The 24,590-nt window shown below is 35.7% G+C and overlaps 1 protein-coding gene across 6 annotated transcripts in view; it reads right to left on the bottom strand.

The window, feature by feature from the left end:
• Positions 1–24,590, bottom strand: part of hay (ATP-dependent DNA helicase hay) — a 461,732-nt gene that overhangs the window by 318,024 nt on the left and 119,118 nt on the right. For 5 of the 6 annotated variants that reach the window (XM_090382541.1, XM_090382513.1, XM_090382557.1 and 2 more), the window contains one exon: positions 19,910–19,984. The exons of the other annotated variant lie outside the window; for it this stretch is intronic. In XM_090382541.1, coding sequence (XP_090238667.1) covers positions 19,910–19,984 — 75 coding nt within the window. The remainder of the gene's footprint in view (positions 1–19,909; positions 19,985–24,590) is intronic. 6 annotated transcript variants of the gene reach the window in all.

Raw genomic sequence — 24,590 nt, 5'->3', positions numbered from 1 at the left:
GATTTTGTAATAACTGAGAGCAAAGTGGAGGAGAAATTTTTGAAGTTAAATATAGTTATATTAAAGGAGGCGGCAAAGTAAGTAAGCAAATCCTCAGTCACAATTATGAGAGCATCCTTGGACTCAGGGGAGGTCCCCACTGACTGGAGACCTGTGCAAATGTATCCACAATTCACAAAGGGGGATCAAAGGGTGACAAGTAATTAGTCATTGGTTAAAGATGCATTGTAGGATCATCTAGAAAAGACTGCAGCAATAATTCAGACACAGCATGGATTTGTTAAGGGTAAGTCTTGTCTGAAAAATTTGATTGGATACTATGATGTGGTCACAAAGGAACTGGATGCAAAAAATAATTTTGATATCATATACTTGGATTTCAGGAAAGCTTTTGATACTGTTGCTAGTCTGTTATCAAGTCAAAAAAGATGTTAAGCAAGCAAAGGCTGATTACAAGTTATCTCTGGCAAAGGAAATATGGAAAATCAGCTAAGACTTCTTTTCAGATGTAAACTCTTGAAGGAAGGGGATGAATCATTTTCGTCCACTTGATATTGATTGTTCGACTGTTGATGATCCTGCTCAGGTAGGGTAGATGACAAACCGAATCAGTATTTTGCATCTATATTCATATATGAGCAATTCTGTAGGGAAGTGGAGTCCAGAAGCATAACAAACTCTAATAGGAAGCTAAATGATTTTTATAATAACTGAGAGCAAAGGAGGAGAAATTGTTGAAGTTGAACATAAGAAAGGCACCTGAGGTGGATGGAATCTATACAGTTATATTAAAGGAGGCGGCAAAGGAAGTAAGCAAACCCTTAGTCATAATTATGAGAGCATCCTTGGACTTGGGAGGTTCCCACGGACTGGAGATGTGCAAATGTATCCCCAATTCACAAAGGGGGATCGAAGGGTGACACGGGTAATTACAGACCAGTTAGTTTAACTTCTGTTCCGGGTAAAATAATGGAGTCGCTGGTTAAAGATGCATTGCAGGATCATCTAGACAAGGCTGCGGCAATAATTCAGACACAGCATGGGTTTGTTAAGGGTAAGTCTTGTCTGACAAATTTGATTGGTTACTATGATGTGGTCACAAAGGAACTGGATGCAAAAAATAATTTTGATATCATATACTTGGATTTCAGGAAAGCTTTTGACACTGTTGCGTATGGAAGACTACTGTACAAACTGGAGCAGAATGGTATTAAGGGTAAGTTGCTACAATGGATAAAAGGATGGTTGAGGTAAAAGGAGAAGACAGAGCGTAGTAATCAATGGGTGCTGCTCTTCGTGGACTAATGTTATTAGTGGAGTCCCACAGGGTTCGGTATTGGGTCCACTGTTGTTTTGTATATTTATCGATGATATTGATGAAGGTATTTCAGGCTTAGTGTCGAAATTTGCAGATGATACAAAGGTTAGCAGGGTTGTTAATGACAGTAATGGCAGTGTGCTACTGCAACAGGATCTAGAAAATTTAGGCAAATGGGCTGAGAAGTGGCAACTGAAGTTTAACCTTGACAAATGCAAAGTACTGCATATGGGTAGAAGTAATCCGAGAGAAAAGTACCAACTGTCTGGTACTACATTTAAGGTGGTAGAAAATGAAAAAGGCCTGGGAGTAATTGTGCAGTCAGTTATGAACTTTTCTGAGCAATGCAGACAGGCTTCCAGAGCAGGTCATGGGGTTTTTGTCAGTGCTATACAGGAATTTTTCTAGCAGGAAAAAGTAGGTGATTGTCCCACTGTATAAGGCAATGGTCAAGCCACGCCTTGAGTATTGTGTACAGGTCTGGAGGCCTCATTTTAGGAAGGATGTAGATTTGCTTGAACATGTACAGAGAAGGGCAACAAGATTGGTGAGGGGAATGAAGGGATTCCTTACCAAGAGAGGCTTAAGTTCTGCAAATTGCAGCAGCTGGAGACTAGGCACCTGTGAGGTGATCTAATTGAGGTGTATAAGGCCTTGAATAGGTTGATCACGCAGAATTCTGATGGGATTCTTCCACTTGTTCAGATTACAAACCTAAGGGGGCATAAATTCAAATTGAGGAAAGACAGATGTAGAATAGATGTGTGGAAATTTGCCATTAGCCAGCAGGTGGTTAATTGCTGGAACAAACTTCCATTTGTCATTGTGGAAGTTGATAGTTTAAATAAATTTATGGAAGAACTGGACAAACATTTTGATGGAATTTTGTAATTTTTTTTTTTTTTGGCTGATGCTGCATGAGCTCATACAATTGCTTTCTTGCATCACATGCCACTACTACTACTACCACAAAACAAAAAAAACCCTTCCCACATAATCTGTCCATCCCCTTCAATAATTTGTCTAGTTCCTCCATGTATTTATCCAAACTACCCACCCATACAACAACAGATGTAAGTTTGTTCCAACAATTGACCACCCACTGCTAAAAGCAAACTTTCCCACATCCATCTTACAACTAGCCTTCCTCAATTCAAATTTGTCTCCTCATGTGGGTAGTCTGAGAAAGAGGAAGAATGACATCAGCACTGAGCCTGTTCAATCAACCAAAGCTTTAAACACCTCAATCGGATCACTCGCAGATGTCTAGTTTCCCAAAACTGCAATTTGCAGAAGTGAAACCTTTCTTTGTAAGACTACTCTTTTGTTCCCTTCATTAATCTCACTGCCTTTCAATGCACCCATTCCAGCAGATCTACATCCTTTCTAAAATGATGTCTTTCGGACCTATATGCAGTACTCAAGATGCAGCCTAAGCATTGTCTTGTACAATGGGATAATCCCCTCATTATCCCTACTAGCAAAGTGCCTGCACATCATTGATAAAACCGCATGAGTCCCCGGCAGCTGCATGCTTGGTTTATTGTCTATTTTGATATTTGTGTTTTGCCATAAAGTACAATTTTTTATGTCGCTTTTGGGGGAACACAATCACATTCATGTTACATCTGAAACACGGTATAACCAGGCATGATATATTGAGATTGAAACGTATTTATCCACTTATATCACCAAGTTTTCTGGTGATCCCCAAGTTTATAAACACTGACAAATGTCTCTCCTATTTAGAAACCATTTAACTTCTTTGGCAGGGGATTTTATGGGATTCACAATTAAAGAAGTATTGCAGGAACACAGATTTATTAAAGGGATACCATGTCTAATATAGCAAAACAAATTTTAAAAATAGACACTAGCTACTATGAGGCTATCAAAATAGAATAAGATGCAAAGAATAATTCTGATAATTTCAGAATTTATACTGTATCAAAGTATTTGATACAGTCCAACATAAATATTTTTGGATAAACTTGAGAAATGTGCCATTAGTGGAAACTTGGTCCAGTGAATAAAAAGGATAGTTAACTGGTAGAAGACAAGCATTTATGAACTGCTACTGGTTTCTTATTTTCTTATTTCAAATATTCATCATCAACAACAATAAGCGTATAAGAAGTTTCATATCAAAGTTGCTTATGATACAAACAACAGACACCTTCTGATAATGGTCTTTCTCTTTTGAAGATACCTTACAAAAAATATAATTATAAATGACATTTGTGAGATAAAATATAAAAGAGGAATGGCATAAAATTATTGTACACACATACACCACTGCATTTCAATCTGTTGGGAAAAAATACTAATACTAATATTAGTATATTAGAGAAAAGATACTAATATTAATACTAATTATAAAAATTTAGAAATTTTAAACTAAACTAAACCTGAAGTAGGATTAACACAAGTTTTGCAGTTGGTTTAACAACTTTCCTGCCCTATGTATAAATTAAAACTTATACATAAAACAGAATGATTATAGGACACACAGAAGCAAAAGCAATAATATATGCACATCAATATGTACTGACAGAAATAATGACATGGCTATGACATTCTTCTGTGGTAAATATATATATAAAAAAAAAAAAAACAATCTTTCAAGTTTTTTATATATATATATATATATATATATATATATAAATAATCATCAAGAATAATACAATAGGGGGAAGAAAATTAAGAATTAGATTAAATAAGATTAGATAAGACAGAATTACATTAACGTGAATTATGGATCAGGGTCACTGCTATCGCAAAAGTACCCTACAGCCATAATGTATATATAAAATATTACTAGTATAAAATACATTAAGTAGATGTTAATGCATGGAAATGAACTAATGAAAATACGGTGTACCCTGGGAGCGATATATGTTGTGAACGAAGGTGGGAAGAAAGGAACTGAAAAAATAATTGTAACGATAGAAAAGTAAACCAAATGAATATTTTTGAAGAGACGACCTAGGTGGAGATAGCATTGCAGAGTCTTTCATAATTTTTGTGTCTTCATCAGTTCATCCACCAAAATCATGAAAAAGACAGCAATGCTCTTACTTCTGTTTCCGACATGTTCTGTATGTCAAAGTACACGTGCGAAAGTCCATGTGGTAATATCAATTTTAAAGTTTTGAATAAAATTATGAATAAAATTTGAATAACATTATACCAAGTTTGCAATTACATAATGTGTTAATAAGTTATAGCATACAGAACATGGATGACCTTACAGAAGTAAGTGGAACGCTATGAAAGTAGAAAAGGCAAAGACAAAGGCAAGGAAAACCCGAATGACAAGAACTTACCGCTACATGCCGGACTGACAGAAAAGACTGTCAGTGGGTTACCAGTGTATATATGCATGGGTACGCTAGCGGCACCTAGTGTTAGACAAATTTTGGTGTGTGTTTTTTGAAATAACGTGGACAGTGAAGCTACGCTAGGTTAAGTACATGATGCTCAAACTGCCCGCCCAGGATAGTTAAGAAATATAATAGCTGACAAAGTAGCAATAGAAGGCGAAAAATAGGTTGGGTACAGTTAGAAAAATAGAGTCCTGATTTCATGTTCGGTAAACTAATGGCTCACAGGGCATAAGATGAAGAGGCTAAGATGTAAGTAAAGTGGAAAGATGATCATGGTAGAAATATGTAGTTGGGCTAGGGTGGTTCGGGGTTGCAAACCCATTCCTATAGTTAGGAACGGGTTTGAACCTGAACGTCTGGGAGTTCGTGCATCATGTATTTAAGGTCAGTTGTGTACAAAGTGGCAAAATGTAATATAGTTAAGTTAGAATATAATATAATTAAATATAAAATTTAAATAAAGTTAAGTATGAACATAATTACAAGATAAATACACTGTAAAGGGCCAATTGGTGGGTACGAGTTTTCCAGACTGTAAGACACCACAGAGGCCTAGTGTATTGTATTTACACTATATATATATACAGTCCATTCCGGTTATTTGGGACACATCGGGACTAGTGCATTTTGGCCCGATTAAGCGGCTGCCCCAATTATCCAAAGTTTCATGTAAATAGTTAAAAATACAATGTAACCCCCCCCCCTTTTCAATTGGTTCACTGTACAATCAAATCGTCTGCGTGGGTAGCACAGTTGTATCGTCACCCTCCTCCCCACACCGGGTGGAAAAGGCCCGGGTTCGAATCCCGTCGATGATGCGAGGAACTTTAGTGGGCTTTTTTAACTCCGTGGCTGAGTTAGTCGGTCCCGGGCGTAGATAGCAAGGTTTTTCCCCTCAGAAACTGAGGTTTTTTCGTCCAGCAAAACAGGCAAATTGACCAGAGAACACTCGCAATTTACAGACACGAATACGGGTTAATGTAATCATTTACGGGTAACCCTAATATAGTAATTTTTTTAAACTCAAAATAGCAAAGTACCGTTCACTATACGATGTGCAGTAAGCGCCGGTCATTGTGATCACGTTTTGAATTAAATTTTAATTCTATTAAACAGCGATTGTAATTAGCGAAAATAGGAGGAATATTATCCACAGGCTATAAAAGCAAAGATATATTAAGCACAAATTTACCCGTTATTACCTTACCAATTAAAAAATTAAATGATACGTGAAAATCGGAAGAATATACGTGATAATCGGTATAATTAATACGTACTGTAATATGTACATACGAACTAGTTGACATTTCTGTTCACTGACATTTGTGAGTTGGGGGTTAAAATTTAAAACAGTAAAAAGATAAGCAATCAATAACAAAGAACACGACACACAAATTGCAAGTAACACGATACGTGCAAGTGAAAAGGGAGTAATGAGTTACAAAGCTTTAAAAACAGGAATGAAGAGATCTGAAAATTAATTTTTTTATATGATTGAAGATTTCATGGAAGTGTAAACACATTTCACCATAATAACCCACAGAATTCCAGCTGTTGGTATTATCGCAAATTCAGTAAGATCGAGTTTACTGTCCGTTTATGATAGATTTCAACTAACAGAAAAGTCCAATAAACAGGTGACTGCTAATTGTTTTTATTGTTTTGTGGTTATGACCTCCAGAATTTCGACCGAACCACGTGGTACCATTGGAGACAATCTTAGGGTAATCTCCAGTGCTGCAGTCTCCTGCCCCGATTAAACGGCATGCTGTCCCGATTAAGCGAAGTAAACCCTGGCTATTATCTCGTTTGGTTTCTGTTTTTTAAGATTTGCCCCAAATAAACGGCTGCCCCGATTAACCGGTGGCCCAAATAACCGTAATCCACTGTACTTGATGTGTATGGGATTAATTATATGTTGATAATGCTATTTATATTAATATCTTTTAGATTCTTGTGCCTTAATATGTTAAGGGCTTTACTGATATGATGGCGCAGATATGCTATAGGAAAAAGGTTGTTCTTGAGTTTCTTGTATAATATCCTGATGTTATCAATGGCTGTTTCATTATTGCTGCATATGGTTGCTATTCTGATGCATTGTGGAAATACTTTTTTGGAAATATTTGAATTCCATTGTGTGAGGTTGACTATGCTAAAGTTGAAAGCTTCACGTTTGTTGAACAGGTTACTGTTCAACAAACTGTTTGATACTGCAGTCCAAGAAATGGGCTGCAGTATCAAAGTTGTTTGTTTTCTCCAGTACGAGTTCGTTGGGGTATAAGTGTCCATAATCCTTGATGAAATTCGGGCAGTTGATCACTATGAGGTCTCTGACCAATATAGATATAGGTTGGCTATTATGCATGAGGTTGGGCTGCCCATAGGTGTTCCATTGGTTTGTTGATACACTGTATTACCGTCATATATAAAATTGTTGAAGATACACAAGTTCAGTATGTTGTTCCAGTAATAGGTATTGCAGGATATATAATCTTTATATTTAGCATAAATATCTTTGAGTACAGATTTTAGTTTGGTTTGATTAATACTTGTAAATAGGCTGTGGAAATCAAAGGTTTGTATATTGTTAACATTATTATTCTTCTGCAAAAATTTTAATACAGGTAGGTTGTTGCCTATGATTTTGCTGTTATGTATATTTTTTTAGCAGTGGTTGCAGTAGTTGTTCAAGTGTTTTTCCAGGTTGGTGCACATAACTATTTTTGCAGGAGGTTATGAATCTTGGCCTGTTATAACGTACGATCACTCATCGGTGAAGACAGGATATTAGAGCTGGAAAAGGAATTAGAAAATGTGAATTGGAATATCATTGGTTTGGCTGAAACAAGAAGAAGAAATGAATCACTTATAAGTTTATCAAGTGGAAATCTGCTGTACACCAATGGAAACAGTGAAAGGAGTGAAGGTGGAGTTGGGTTTCTGGTTCATAAAGATTTTAAAAACAACATTTTGGAATTCAAAAGTACATCACCAAGGGTGTCAAGGCTAATACTCAAGATTTCTAAGAGGTACAAGCTAAAGATTATAATGATTTATGCACCAACATCGAGCCATGATGATGAAGAGGTTGAAGAAATGTACACCGAAATTGAGTCTTCTAGATGAGCAGAAAACCCACTACACTATTATTATGGGGGACTTCAATGCTAAGGTTGGAAAAAGGCAAAACAGCGCAGAAAGAGGAACTATAGGAAATTTTGGAATTAGTGAAAGAAATAAAAGAGGTGAAAGACTTGTGGAATTTGCAGAATCTCAAGGACTGTCAGTAATGAACACTTTTTTCAAGAAAAGGGTGAACAGAAAGTGGACATGGAAGAGTCCAAATGGATTAAAAACTAATGAAATCGACTTCATCCTCACTAACAGAAGATATATTGTGAATGATGTTACCGTCCTGAATAAGGTAAATGTTGGAAGTGATCACAGAATGGTAAGATGTACATTTGATATAGATGTAGGAAAGGAAAGGAAAAAACTGACTCGAGTAAATAATACAAAGGTCTTTGAGATAACAGAGGAGGAGAAAAGGCAGTATGTACTGGAACTTAAAAACAAGTTTGAGCTTCTGCAGACTGCTCAGGACCAAGATATTGACGAGGAATATTACAACTTCCTGAAAGTGATAAAGACCAAGAAACCTATAGGGAAACAGAAATCCAAAGAAGAAAAAATTAGTCAAGAAACACTTGTCATGATGAACCGAAGACGAGAAATGAAGAGCAAGAAAAACACTGACAGGGAGAAAATTGAATATACTGAGTTATGCAAAGCCATTAGAAAGAGACTCAGAGAGGACATAAGAAGATTTAACACAAGAAAAGTAGAACAAGCATTAAGGGAAAACAAAGGATTTAAATCAGCAGCCATGAGCAGTAATACAGAAAGACAAATGATACTGAAACTGAAGAATAGCGATGGTGTACTTATAAACAGCAGAGAAAGCATAATTCAAATAGCAGAAGACTACTATAGAGAATTATAAAAGGAGCGAGGGAATGATACCAGCAGTGGGGAAGATGGATTGCAAAGTAGCAACACATACGACATACCCGATATTCTTCCTGATGAGGTAGAACATGCATGAAGAAAATGAAGAATCGGAAAGCCCCGTGGGAAGATGAAGTTACTGTAGAGTTGTTAAAATTGGGAGGAAGAGACATAACACAAAAACTGGCAAGGCTCTTCACAAAGTACATTAGAAAAGGTGTGATGCCTAAGCAGTGGAATAATGCAATCATAGTTTTGCTGCATAAGAAAGGAGATAAATCAGAAATTGGAAATTATAGACCAATTAGCTTATTATCCCACATCTACAAGTTGTTCACAAGGGTCATTACTAACAGATTAGAAAGAATACTTGATGAGAATCAACCGAAAGAGCAAGCTGGCTTTAGGACAGGATTCTCAACTATGGATCACCTTCATGTAATATCACAGCTAATGGAGAAAGCAAATGAATATAAAACACCATTATGCCTGGCATTTGTGGATTATGAAAAGGCATTTGACTCTATACAGCATAAGGCAATGTTTCGGGCACTGGAAAGACAAGGCATATATACCCCATATATTATGATTTTGAAGAAAATATATGAGAGTGCTACCTCCTTTATTAGACTAGACAAAGATAGTAGCAAATTTAAAATCGAGAAAGGAGTTCGACAAGGAGACACAATATCTCCGAAGCTGTTTACTGCAGCCCTTGAGGAAGCTTTCAGAAGATTAGACTGGTCGCTGAAAGGAGTCAAGGTGAACGGAGAGTACCTAAACCATTTACGATTTGCAGATGACATTGTGGTTATAAGCCACGATCCCAAAGAATTAGAGGAAAATCTTAATCAGTTATGCACAGTTAGTAAGGATTTTGGACTAAAGATGAATATGGCTAAAACAAAAGTAATGATGAACAAGTATGCCACAGAAAGGGAAATAATGATTGAAGGAGCAGTAATTGAAAAAGTGGAGTCATATACTTATCTGGGACAAGTTATTAGCTGTAATAATGATAAATGGCTGGAAGTCAAGAGAAGAATAAATTTTGGATGGATAGCATTCAGGAAATATAGTCACATACTGAAGAGCAATATCCCAGTTTGTCTGAAACGTAAAATAATGAATCAATGTATACTCCCCACCATGACTTATGGAAGTGAAACTTGGGCACTCACCAAAAGAATGGAAGAGAAGCTGAGAGCTACACAGCGAAGAATGGAACGAATTATATTGGGAATCAGACTGTTAGATAAGAAGAGAAACACATGGATTAGGCAGCAAACTCAAGTAAAGGACATTCTTATCAAAACTAAAGAACTAAAATGGTCTTGGGCAGGACACATAGCTCGAAGACATGATGACAGATGGACTAAGAAAATAACAGAATGGTACCCAAGAAGAGCTAGAAGAAAACCTGGAAGACAAAGGCGGAGATGGATAGATGAAATTCATGAGTTTTTGGGTAGTAAATGGATGGCCAGTGCTCAAAACAGAAGGAACTGGAAAGTTGCTGGAGAGGCCTTCATCCTGCAGTGGATTGAAAATGGCTGATGATGATGATGATGATGAATCTGAAGCTTATGGGTTTTTTGTGAAATTTTGGAATGAAGTATATATAAGGTAAGCTGTAATTGTTCATGTTTAGTTTTAGTTTTTTATTGAAGGCTATGAGTTTTTTTGTAATGCTATTGTAGGTACTTGTTATAGGCTTGTACGTATTGCTGGAGTTAAGTTCAGTTGTCAAGGTATGTGCATAAAAAGATTTTCAAATAAATGCATAGTTGTTTGCTGCTTTATCTACCGGTGTGATGATGAAGTCTTTATGTATTTCTAGTAGTTTTTGTTTTAATTTAGCCAAGTTATGGTATTTTTGCTGTTTATATATATATGAACTGGGTAATTCATATTTATGCTTTAATAGAATGAAAGTATGGCTAATCCACATATGGTATGCCTCTATAGGTGTGTTATGCTTGTAAGCTAGTTGAAAGCAATAGTTTAACAGGTCTTGATATAACTGTTTTTTAAGGGTGGTTAAATTTATTTTGGTACATGGCCTGAATTTGAATCCTTGTGATAGTATATATCTAAGCTTTGGGTCTGTAACTATGTTTAGATTACCAGTAATGATGTGTCCATAGTCTGGATCAATATATTGTTGCATGTTACTATGCTTGCATATGCAGTTGTTGGTGTCTGCATTATGGGATATTAAATTGGTAGCTATGGATTTGTAGTTACAGGCTAATAATCCAAAAGGTTTCCTATATTTATATCTAACTTTTATATAACTTTGGCTGGTATTAGGAAGTAGATGATTATGCTGATTTATAAGTTTATTGATATTTACGTTGTCCATAATTTGGCTGTTGAAGTTTAAGATTATAATATTTTTATCCCAATCCTTAAGGGTGGCATCAAAATCGCCTAAAATAGGCTTGTGTTTAATGTTGGTATTATTAGAATTTTTAGAACGTTTGCGTGGGTGATTCACGTTATTGTAATTCTGTCTTATCTAATCTTATTTAATCTAATTCTTAATTTTCTTCCCCCTATTGTATTATTCTTGATGATTATTATCCTAAGCTTTGTCCAGGTTGAGCTCACGCCATCTAGAACAGCTTATACATATTCAGCTTATTATATGTTCACCAGCTTATCCCTACTTTTGAACGTACAGTATACACCTGGTTGCGTCCACACTTCATTCATTGTGTATATATATATATATATATATATATATATTTTTTTTTTCTAATTTTAATTTCATTTTTAAATTTGTGCAACTTACATGTATGGAGCCAGATAGCAATGATAACATACTACATGGGCAGAGTAGAATAAAATTGACCCCGGGTACACATGCTCTGTACTGTACCCCGCAACACAATACAAATGATACTACAAAACCTACCTTTTGTAAAAACAGTAATGTTATATACCTTATAACCTGCAATACCTGTAACATAAAATATGTTGGACAAACTAGCAATAAATTACACCTGAGAATTAATCAACACAGATCGGACATCAATAACTACCTGAATAGGAAAAGTAAAAATATAGAACAAGAAATAGAATACATGCATTTTCAATCTCACAACTTCAACAATATATACATATCCATACTAGCGCATATTAGTAACGCCAACATCAGAAAAAAACAAGAAGAAATATTTATGTTAAAATTTGACTAAATAATAAATTCAACCATAAAATTATTACCAACAACTTAACTGACTGCTATATATGACAAATTCAATATAATTAAATTCCACAATCACCCACGCAAATCTAATAATACCAACTAATAATAAAAAATCTAATAATACCAACATTAAACACAAGCCTATTTTAGGCTATTTTGGTGCCACCCTTAAAGACTGGGATAAAAATATTATAGTTGTGCAATATATACATAATTTACTTTTCAGTACCAAACACAGTATACTGAGAGCACTACACAGGTTCATACGCACTTTCAGCTTCGAGTCCAAGCATCTCTTTCATATAATAAACGATATTTGTAAATTCAATCTAAAAAACCTACGCACTACAACAGGTGATAATACATCATTCATAATCTTAAACTTCAACAGCCAAATTATGGACAACATAAATATCAATAAACTTATAAATCAGCATAATCATCTACTTCCTAATACCAGCCAAAGTTATATATGAATATAGGAAACCTTTTGGATTATTAGCCTGTAACTACAAATCCATAGCTACCAATTTAATATCCCATAATGCAGACACCAACAACTGCATATGCAAGCATAGTAACATGCAACAATATATTGATCCAGACTATGGACACATCATTACTGGTAATCTAAACATAGTTACAGACCCAAAGCTCAGATATATACAGTGGAACTTCTCTATTACGAACTTCTATTTAACGAATTTCTTTATATTACGAATTTTTTCGCGAAACATTGCACCTTGAAACGAAATTACATGTAAAATTAACCCCATATAACGAAGTGTTAGTCTCTATAACGAATTTTTAAAAAAAATTAGTAAAAGCATTTTTGAAGATTTTCAAGCATTTACTGCTAAACAGCTGCTCAAATATACTGCCACCTTCCTTCCGAAATTGCGTATTACCATCTGGAATTAAATAATCATCCTTTTAGTGAACACTTGTGGCCGTTGACGCCCGTAGGAGGGTCTCTGTTTCATTTTTGTTACAGTTATTAAACCAAATGGGTTTTCTTAAAAGTGGTCGTAAACTTTACAATAAATAGCATAGATCTGTAAATTGATGTTGGCTCAGGGGAAAGCGAAATTCGCTGAGGTAAACCTTTAGCATGCTGCGGCGGCAATACATAGAATGCTACCATAGTCGGTTTTTAGTAACGCCTATTGAGTGACATTCGCTTCTCACCTCAACTGTACCACGTGACCTTCATGTCAATTATTATATATGTCCATTCTCGTCTAACTGGACCCCCAGTAGATGGTTTTCATGAATTTTTTTTTTTTTTTTCGTCGTCATCAGTCACATAGGCTTGTATGCTCTTGTTTTTTTTTTTTTTTTTTTTTTCTGAAAAGTAACATACATAAATCATAATCATAAATTTTCTTTTGTGTATATATGCATGAAAGCGGAATAAAAGAAATTCACAAAGTCGTATATTTCTTCAAAGGGAGTGATACTGTTGAATTGGCAAGCGAACTTCACTGAGAAGGCGGTACCTGTACTAACAATTCACTGTGTGGCCGGCGCAGCGAAGTTTGCGGTGCAGTCCAGTAATTTTTACAATTGCGAAAACAATGTCGAAGAGAAAGTGTTTATATAAGTATTAATGATAAAGCAAAGATTGTTATGATATTGATCAGGGTTTTAAGAAAAAAGATGTTGCGGAGAAATATGGCAATATCTGCAAGCAGTTTATCTACGAATTTAAAAAAATCGAGAATCAATTTTAAATGCAATTGAAGGAGGAGCAGACAAGAAGCGAATTAAGTTGTGTATATACGAAGATGTTGATAAAACTGTTCTAAAATGGGTGCAAATGATACGTGAAAAGAATATCCCAATATCGAGCCTAATAATTAAGCAACAAGCTCTGAAATTTGCACAGTTCTTCAGACATAAAGAATTTAATTCGAGCACTGGGTGGCTAGAAAAATTTAAGAAGCGCCACAGAATTGTGGAAAAGGTTATTTGTGGAGAAAGTGTTAATGTAAGCGAAGAAGATTGCAACAGTTGGAGGAACAATACCAGAAGATTTTGGAAGAATATGAGCGTAAGGATGATTCTAATGCTGACGAAATGGGTTTATTCTTTAAATGTTTACCGAATAGAACACTTGCTTTTAAGGATGATAAATGTTTTGGCGGAAAACAAAGCAAAGAAAGAATCACTGTGATAGTTGGAGCAAATATGACAGGAAGTGAAAAATTAAGACTTTTGGTCGTCGGAATATCAGAAAACCCAACATGTTTTAGAGGCACAAAATCTTTGGAAATTGACTACACCTTTAATAAAAAAGCATGGATGACAAGTGATATTTTTGAAGAATGGATATTAAAACTAGACAAGCGTATAACAAAAGAAAAAAGGAAAATCGTGTTGGTAACTGACAACTGTCCGGCACATCCTGCCAAACTTAAAAGTGCGAAGTTGTTTTTACCACCAAACGTAACGTCAAAACTCCAGCCAATGCATCAAGGCATTATTAAAAATTTTAAATTTCATTATCGAAAGAGAATAATAATGAAGATTGCCAATGCGTTCTCAGAAAATAGAAACTTGGAGGTTACCTTAGAGATTGCATCTCTGAACTGACAAAAGTTTGGACAAACGATGTCACTGAATACACTATTCAAAATTGTTTTTCGAAAGCGGGATCTGCATTGAATACAGAAGTCGAACAACGACTGGACGAACAAGATGAACTGCCCCTTTCACACGCTTCTTGATTAGACCGGGGTTCAAGCCCGTCGTCACCAAATACGGAGGATGCGGAATGGTCAGGGAATGACCACCGCATATCCCGGAGCAATATGGCCTTAGTTGCTAATGCTCCTAAAAAAAAAAAAAAAAAAAAAAAAAAAAAAACCAGCCCCTTTCACAACTGAAAAACTTTTGGATATTATTAGAATCGTCTGGAAACATCGAAAATGAAATAACAATGGATAGTTATGTTTATGTGGATCACAGCAGAACATTCAAATGAAGATGAAATACAGCTGAACAGTGTTAGACGCAACCATGATCACGAAGAAATTAACGATGACGCTGAAGAGACGCATCAGAACAACCCGCAGAAAAGCCAACTCGCGAAGAAATGCTTAAAGCTTTTAAAACGGTTCGTATATGGGTCTACAGTTTTGTGAAAAGGTTCCTGATAATTGCTCTGAACAAATGTGAGGTTTTCTTTGAGAATCAGACAATTTTTTTTAGCTGTACTGTGCAAACGAAAATTACAGATTTTTTTAATTTGTCATATTTACTGGCAAAAATTGTGTAACCGTAATTTAAATAAGTATGTTTTTTTTTAAATAAAATACATTAAAAATAAATGTAGATTCGTTTTCATTTTCTAATTAGATAATAATTTCTAATAAAAAAGATATTCTCTGTATAACGAAATTTCTATATAACGAATTTTTTTCGCCGGATTTATCGAATTCGTTATAGGGAAGTTCGACTGTACTATCACAAGGATTCAAATTCAGGCCATGTACCAAAATAAATTTAACCACCCTTAAAAAAACATTTATATCAAGACCTGTTAAACTATTGCTTTCAACTAGCTTACAAACATAACACACCTATAGAGGCATACCATATGTGGATTAGCCATACTTTCATTCTATTAAAGCATAAATATGAATTACCCAGTTCATATATATATAACCAGCAAAAATACCATAACTTGGCTAAATTAAAACAAAAACTACTAGAAATACATAAAGACTTCATCATCACACCGGTAGATAAAGCAGCAAACAACTACGCATTTATTTGCAAATCTTTTTATGCACATACCTTGACAACTGAACTTAACTCCAGCAATACGTACAAGCCTATAACAAGTACCTACAATAGCATTACAAAAAAACTCATAGCCTTCAATAAAAAACTAAAACTAAACATGAACAATTACAGCTTACCTTATATATACTTCATTCCAAAATTTCACAAAAAACCCATAAGCTTCAGATTCATAACCTCCTGCAAAAATAGTTATGTGCACAAACCTGGAAAAACACTTGAACAACTACTGCAACCACTGCTAAAAAAATATACATAACAGCAAAATCATAGGCAACAACCTACCTGTATTCAAATTTTTGCAGAAGAATAATAATGTTAACAATATACAAACCTTTGATTTCCACAGCCTATTTACAAGTATTAATCAAACCAAACTAAAATCTGTACTCAAAGATATTTATGCTAAATATAAAGATTATATATCCTGCAATACCTATTACTGGAACAACATACTGAACTTGTGTATCTTCAACAATTTTATATATGACGGTAATACAGTGTATCAACAAACCAATGGAACACCTATGGGCAGCCCAGCCTTATGCATAATAGCCAACCTATATCTATATTGGTCAGAGACCTCATTTTCACAGGACCTTATCCTATATAGATATATAGATGACCTCATAGTGATCAACTGCCCGAATTTCATCAAGGATTATGGACACTTGTACTCCAACGAACTCGTACTGGAAAAAACAAACAACTTTGATACTGCAGCCCATTTCTTGGATCTAGACATTAAGTTAAAGAATAACATAGCCTCCATCAAAATGTACAACAAATGTGAAGCTTTCAACTTTAGGATAGTCAACCTTACACAATGGAATTCAAATATTTCTAAAAAAGTACATGCCAATGTTATTCTAGCACAATGCATCAGAATAGCAACCATATGCAGCAATAATGAAACAGCCATTGATAACATCAGGATATTATACAAAAAACTCAAGAACAACCTTTTTCCTATAGCATATCTGCGCCATCATATCAGTAAAGCCCTTAACATATTAAGGCACAAGAATCTAAAAGATATTAATATAAATAGCATTATCGACATATAATTAATTCCATACACATCAAGTATATATTTAGTGTAAATACAATACACTAGGCCTCTGTGGTGTCTTACAGTCTGGAAAACTCGTACCCACCAATTGGCCCATTACAGTGTATTTATCTTGTAATTATCTTGTAGTTATGTTCATACTTAACTTTATTTAAATTTTATATTTAATTATATTATATTCTAACTTAACTATATTACATTTTGCCACTTTGTACACAACTGACCTTAAATACATGATGCACGAACTCCCAGACGTTCAGGGTCCTAACTATAGGAACGGGTTTGCAACCCCGAACCACCCTAGCCCAACTACATATTTCTACCATAATCATCTTTCCGCTTTACTAGCCTCTACATCTTATGCCCTGTGAGCCATTAGTTTACCAAACGCAAAATCAGGGCTCTGTTTTTCTAACTTTACCCAACCTATTTTTCGCCTTAACAAAGTTTAGCTGCCTTCTATCGCTACTTTGTCAGCTATTATATTTTTTAACTATCCTGGGCGGGCAGTTTGAGCATCATGTACTTAACCTAGCGTAGCTTCACCGTCCACGTTATTTCAAAAAACACACACCAAAATTTGTCTAACACTAGGCGCCACTAGCGTACCCATGCATATATACACTGGTAACCCACTGACACAGTCTTTTCTGTCAGTCCGGCATGTAGCGATAAGTTCTTGTCATTCGGATTTTCCTTGACTTTGTCTTTTCTACTTTCATAGCGTTCCACTTACTTCTGTAAGGTCATCCATGTTCTGTATGCTATAACTTATTAACACATTATGTAATTGCAAACTTGGTATAATGTTATTCAAATTTTATTCATAATTTTATTCAAAACTTTAAAATTGATATTACCACGTGGACTTTCGCACGTGTACTTTGACATACAGAACATGTCGGAAACAGAAGTAAGAGCATTGCTGTCTTTTTCATGATTTTGGTGGATGACCTCTGATGAAGACACAAAAATTATGAAAGACTCTGCAATGCTATCTCCACCTAGGTCGTCTGTTCAAAAATATTCATTTGGTTTACTTTTCTATCGTTACAATTATTTTTCCGGTTCCTTTCTTCCCACCTTCGTTCACAACATATATCGCTCCCAGGGTACACCGTATTTTCATTAGTTCATTTCCATGCATAAACATCTACTTAATGTATTTTATACTAGTAATATTTTATATATATATATATATTTTTTTTTTATATTAGTATAGTATAATGATATTTAAAGTTATCAAAATAGGTAAATAAATAATAAAAATTATGTAAATATAATACCACTTCATTATATTTTTTCAATATTCTAATAGTAGAGAAAGAAATGGGTAGTAGTAGATATGAGGGCTATTCAACAAAAAATTATCAATTTTTTTTTACACAACATACCTTTATTAATCATCCATATTTTGATAGACCTTTTCAAAGTAGTCCCATTTGAGGAAATGCACTTACTCCAATGTTTCTGTCATTCTTCAAAAACATGGTGGAAGCCATTTTTTGACATGCCTTTGAGAATTGCCTGTGATGTCACTGCAACTTCTGAAGACTAGAAACTTTCCTTGCAGCTCCTCCTTTAACTTTGGGAGAAAAAAAATACTGCAGAATGCCATGTCAGGGCTATACGGTGGATGAGAAACACATCTGACATTAATGCTGGCTAAGTACTCAATGACAGTATGAACAATTCGAGGTCTTGCACTGTCATGATGCAGCATCCACCCATATCCCTGTAGTTGTGGCCATCTGTAATGAATGTGATCCCACAAAGTGATCTGATTGTGGTGTATAAAGTCTTGAATGGTTTGAGCATGCTCAATGTTGATGGGATTCTTCCTCTTGCTCAGAATAATCGCCTGAAAGGGCATAAATTCAAATTGAGGAAAGACAGTTGTAGGATAGATGTGCGGAAGTTTGCCTTTAGCCAGCAGGTGGTTGATTGCTGGAACAAACTTCCATCTGTCGTAGAAGTTGATAGCTTAAACAGATTCAAGGCAGAACTAGACAAACATGATGAGTGAAATGAGAAGGGTGTGTGTGTGTTGTGTTTTTTTTTTTTTTTTTGGCTGATGCTATATAAGCTTGCTTTCTTGCATCATGTGCTCTTGCTTATGCTAAGTGTGCAGTACAGTACTGTTTTGTAGTAGGGGTCCATAACAGGCTTATGGCATAACACAACATGCTGGTAAAACACTCCTTGAATGTCAAAAAAAAAAAAAGGGGGGGGATGACCATAACCTTTCCTGCAGAAGCCAGAACTTTTTCTTTTTTTCTGTGTCGGCAGTGATACAGACTTCCAAACAGAGCTTTGTTGCTTCCTCTCTCGGTCAAAATGATGAAGTCATGTCTCATCAGCCATTATCACCTTATGCAGAACCTTTGCCATCTTCAGTAACCATCCACTGTAGCTCAAAAGAAATCTTCATGTGAACTTACTGTTGCTCAGATGTGAGTAGTCTTGTAACCTAACATGCACAAGCATGTCATATGTAAATGGTAATGGAGAATACTGTGCATGCTTCCTACTGATATTCAACATCTCTGCTGTATTGTTATATGATGATCTTCTCTCATGATTACAGAAGCAATGTGTATGGTGCAGTAGTGTGTACTGCACACTTTGTGGGATCACATTCATTACAGATGACCACAACTACATGCAGATGGGTGATAGCAGTGGTTAGAGCTCCAGGACTGCCGGTTTTTGTGATTAAATCATGCCCATCTTTAAACATTGTAAAGCACCTGCAAGATGTGCTATATGGAAGCAGAGATTCATCATAAACCTCTTAACATTCCATATGCTTCAGTTGATTCATCTTTAGACAGTAACAAAATTTGAGAGCAGCACATTGTTCCTCGTATATCACATCCATTGTTACATACACAAACTGAACAGACAAACTAGACCTGCCAAGGTCACACTGTGCACGAGTCAACTGCACAACTGAATTCAATGCAGACTGGTTTTGTCTTAAATTCCACAGCTCAGCTAAATATAGCATGTAGTATGGTTGTTCATGAAAAATTATGATCGTTATTTATTGAACAGCCCTCATACAAAGAGTAATAAATGATATGAAGAATTTTACTTACAGGATACTGACTTTCCACAAAATAGCGATTATGCTTCAGAACCAATTTCACTTTACCATAACTCAATGTACACAACTGAAAAGGGGAAAAAAATAATCTGCCATTGCATAACTCACAATCACTTTTTAAGCAAAAAGTGAAATTTTTGCTTAAAACAGCAAAAATTTACCAAAGAAAAACTCAATTACTCAATCAGATGCCCTACACTATTTTTGGGTAAAATGCACTTTCTCACCCCAAAAAATTAGTTAGTTATTATAAACTACATTAAAAGCTTGTGAGAAAGAATGGGAAGGAAAACAACTAATTATTCAGATTCATAACCATCTTCTCTATGTAGCTACCTTCAACTTACATAGTTTAAGTTTTTCCTGTTAAGAGTGCATCGGATATTATTAGCCATAAATAATGTCAAAAAGTAATCTGAAAAAATTATGAGTTGTAAGTGGCCCATTAAATATTACTGTGATTAATTAACTAACTAATTACTTTCTAAATGTTTCTTACTTGGCTTCTACATTTGCTTAAAACAAGAGTCAGAGTTAAGGGAATTCAGCTGCCATTATCAGTGTTAATTACGGTGACATTCCTGTGTAGTTCCATAGTAATGCAATTACGATTAGGAGTGTTTTTACTAAGGCTATAAACTAAGTTATGAATGTAATTGTGTATAATGTAATAAGTAACACAATTTGGTGATAAGAGAGAGATATATAAATATCATAACTTGGTGGCATAATAGGTAACATAACCTGTTAATAACGTACATTGTTATATTCTTACTTCTTAGCTCATACACTAATTTTCAATTTTAATTAAATTTACACAACATAACCACAGGGAAAACAAAAATGAGAGTAACAGTGAGAGTAACAGCCTAATGACTGTGACAAGTATAACAAATAACTGACAGACAGAGTAGGCCAGTAAATAAAATTGTCTTATAATGTGGGATTTAATTTTCCAGATACTTACTGGATCTTGTTTGTTGGTCACTCAAACAGTAGCAAGGCTTTTGGAATTTATTAAATGACTGTTTTTTCTACGCCAGCATATTAGAGAGGCATGTAATTTTTCCCCCCCCTCGCCTTTTCCCATTATATATGGTCAGCATTTTTACTGTTTTGGCATGCAATTTTTACAGCCGGATGCCCTTCCTGATGCCAACCCTCACCCTTTATCCAGGCTGGGGATATGCGGTGATCATTCCCTGACCTTCCACATCCTTCGTATTTGGTGGTGGTTACAGGCTCGAATCCCGGTCTAATCAAGAAGCGTGTGCTACGCACTACTGCTCCTGCGCACCTAGCCACGGAGGCGCCATTAGAGTGGCATGTAATATATAGTGTTAATTGTAGTGCAGCTCCGGGGGTTTCCGCCAACTCTGTGTCAAGCAATGTAGTAAATACAGAACTCTGTAAAAGCCAGATTTATGTAGGTTAGTGAATGTTCCTGTAGTGTTAGTGTGGGGTTGCATTGGTTGGTTCATTCAGCCCAGTGTTTTCACACAAAACCCTCTAGTTTACCGTCCAGCACCATGAGATAGGCAGGCAGTAGGGAAGGTAAAGCACTGGCTGAGCGAACCCAATTTAAAAAAAAAAAGTGAAAGTTAGATGGTAGTGGGGAGATAGGAAGCGGGGGGAAAGATAGAGGGGGCAGTAGCAGAGGTGCCTGCCTAGTTGAAAGTGGGGGACAGAATGCCCAACCTGCTCTGGGTGTGGGGGAAGAGTCCTTATGTAGGAGTGCCTGCATTGGAGCTCTATCCTACACCAGCCAGTGTCAGCATCCCACACCATGTCATGGCTATGCAGCTACGGCATGGTCTCTTGGATGGGCAGGGGGCCTAGGCCATCCGTCCATCATCCTCTTTGGGGGTGGGAGACGCATTTGCTTCATTCATATCCACATTTACACTACTTTCATTCTGTTTCGTACTTCTTACATTTTATGCTAATTTTTTTTAACTTTTTTCTTACATTTTGTGTTAAGCATATGTTTTTTTTTTTTTTTTTTTTTTTCCCCCACACTAACTCATTCATCTTCTTTCTCACACACCAGGGGGAGAGATTTTCAATGGTGTGTAATGTAATTTAATATACTAATATGGACTATTATGAACCCAATTAAAAACGATAGAAAAATTCATGCAGTCTCCGAAATGAAGTGAACCTGACCTTCTCCCCAAAAATTGGGAACTTACCGAAAATAAGTTTTTCAATTTATAGAAGTTAATTGAGTTTGACATAAAGAGTGCAAAAGGCTGAAACTGTAGATTAGATTGCTCGTTAATAATACCAAAACAACCTGAAATATCAAAGCCAAGTACCCTTTTAATATCTCACAGGTGTCATTAATACCTACTGTTCCCCTACACTGGGGAGGAAAAGACCACAGCTGAGTGCAGTTGATGGCAAGAGGAAATTATGGGTTTCCCCTTCTGACTGAGTGAGTTAATGTCTCAGGTGAGAGAGAGATTCGTGGTTTTTAATCACTGAAACAACTAAGTCTTCCACTAAGTTAAATAAGTAAGAATATTAAAGATTAAAACTAGAATTAGAGTATACTTAACTATAACATTTATGGTTTGTCTTCTTTCTCTCACATTTACACTCTCATTTATTCTTCTGGCTCTTGTTTCATTTATTCAACTCTTGCTTTCTGCATTGCACTCTCTGGGCACCTCAACTTACTATTATTCTTCAGTTGTGGGTGCAGGCCCGGCTACAAGTTTTGCAGGCCATGAGAGAATGCAGTGAGTGGGTTTATGTTATTAGTAAATATTTGTTGGTATATATAAGCTAATGTGAGCTATTATTAAGTTTGTATTCATTCAGCCACTTCATTCGCTCTTTCACTCATTCTTCACTCTCGCCACCGGTGCAGTTTGGGCCTTCAGTCAGTCCAAAGGAGGTTAGTTTTGCTTTTAGGGAGCCATGATTTTTGGTAACCAGACCTCTGGTTTCCTACTCCCAATTTTGTTTGCCATAGCTCATTGATAAGCTAATCAGCTTATTAATAGCTTAAGCATAAGCTTATTTTCACAATTCACATGACTTAGATTAGTGTAATTATATACTTGAACATTTTACATAATGAAAAGGCTTTTTAATACTGTTATTTAAAAAATACAATTATCTTGCAAAGATGAATTGCTGGTGGGGAAAGTGAGGAGGGGCATGAAGGAGGGAGGGAGAGTAACACCAGATCAAAATGTGCAGCTTGTGAAATGTTTGCGGATCATTCTGGAACAGGACATGATCTAACCAAGGGGGGTGTCTCTGTGTGTGTGTGTTAGGTGCAGAAAGTGTCAAGAAATTAGGTGCCAACAGTGTTTGGATGGGCACCTACGAGAATTTGAAGAGTCGGGTAGATGCTCTCGAAGGTATTAATGTGGGGGACTCATCAAGCTCTCAGCTGCCCAACTCAAAGCCAGAGCTCCCTCTTGTACATCAGGCTACACAGTGGCAATCTCCAAGGCAGAATGCGCTGGTACCTCAGGAGATAGTTATTGTCGGTGACTCCTTTGTCAGGGAGATGGATAATATATCATGTAAAAATGCTAGGTGGAATAGGACCAGGTTAGCTACATCTGCAATAAGGCCTCTGAGGTTGGGACTATTCATACCACCAATTTTAAACACACACACCGTTTACGACTGATTGAATAATGAAATAAAATAAAATAAAATGACATTTTATTTTATTTTATTATCAAAATATCTGGCGCAGCTGATTTCCCCGGTTGTGGGGCGGTCCGCGTTGGTCATTGGAGACAGTGCGGAATTTGTGAACTTTGTAAGGAGTCAAGAAATAGGGGAGGACAAGATGATGACGAGGCTACTAGAGACGGTCGTGTTCAAAGCCGCTAAGTGGATTTTTCTTATTTATTGATTTGAAATTATTGTTTTTCTAAAACTTTTGATTTAAATTTAGTAGTATAACATTATTTTGTGATTTTCTGATTAATTTGGCGTATTTATTCTTTACTCGGCCTTGTAATTGCATAAAAGTATCGGTAAAGGTTTCCACGTGTTTCAACTCCGCTACCGTTCGTAATTTTCCCGCCTTTGTGATACGATAGTTATATATCGTACTAGATAGCGTTAGTTGAACTTCGTTAGCAGTTAAATTGTACGTTTAAATAAATACATATAACGACTTACATTACAAACGTAATACAGTTCGTCGTCGACTTACGACCGACTTCCGTTCTGACTGACAGGTCATAAGTCGATCTGGTCGTATGTCGGCCATATATTTATTAACAGTATTTTTTAACCTTTCTAATCTTTTTATCATCTTTATGATTTATTTTTATAATCTTTTATTTTTCATTTTAAATACAGTAATGTTTTTATCTTTTACTTAGCGATACTGAATATACCTTCGTTTCTACGCCTAGGATATCTCTCTCTCTCTATGAGGTTAAATTCAAACGTTCTCTACATTTTAATTGGTTTATTATTCATACTGTTTATAAAAAAACAAAACTACAATCTATAATTATATTGTACATAATGTACTGTAAACACAAAAATACAATCTAAAATTAATGTAAAAATTAATACAAATGAAATTTACAAAATCAATTTTCAATCTTTGCTTGTGCTGGGTTGTGCATCGTCAGGGCCATGTTCTTGGGTTGAGGTAGGAGATGTTTATTTATAGAGACATTATGCAA

This window comes from Mastigoproctus giganteus, chromosome 1 (assembly GCF_048544385.1).
Source record: "Mastigoproctus giganteus isolate SK-2022 chromosome 1, ASM4854438v1, whole genome shotgun sequence".
In the NCBI taxonomy this organism is placed as follows: Eukaryota; Metazoa; Arthropoda; class Arachnida; order Uropygi; family Thelyphonidae; genus Mastigoproctus; species Mastigoproctus giganteus.
The sequence above is the reverse complement of the archived record's forward strand: the minus strand, read 5'-3'. Positions and strand labels throughout refer to the sequence as shown.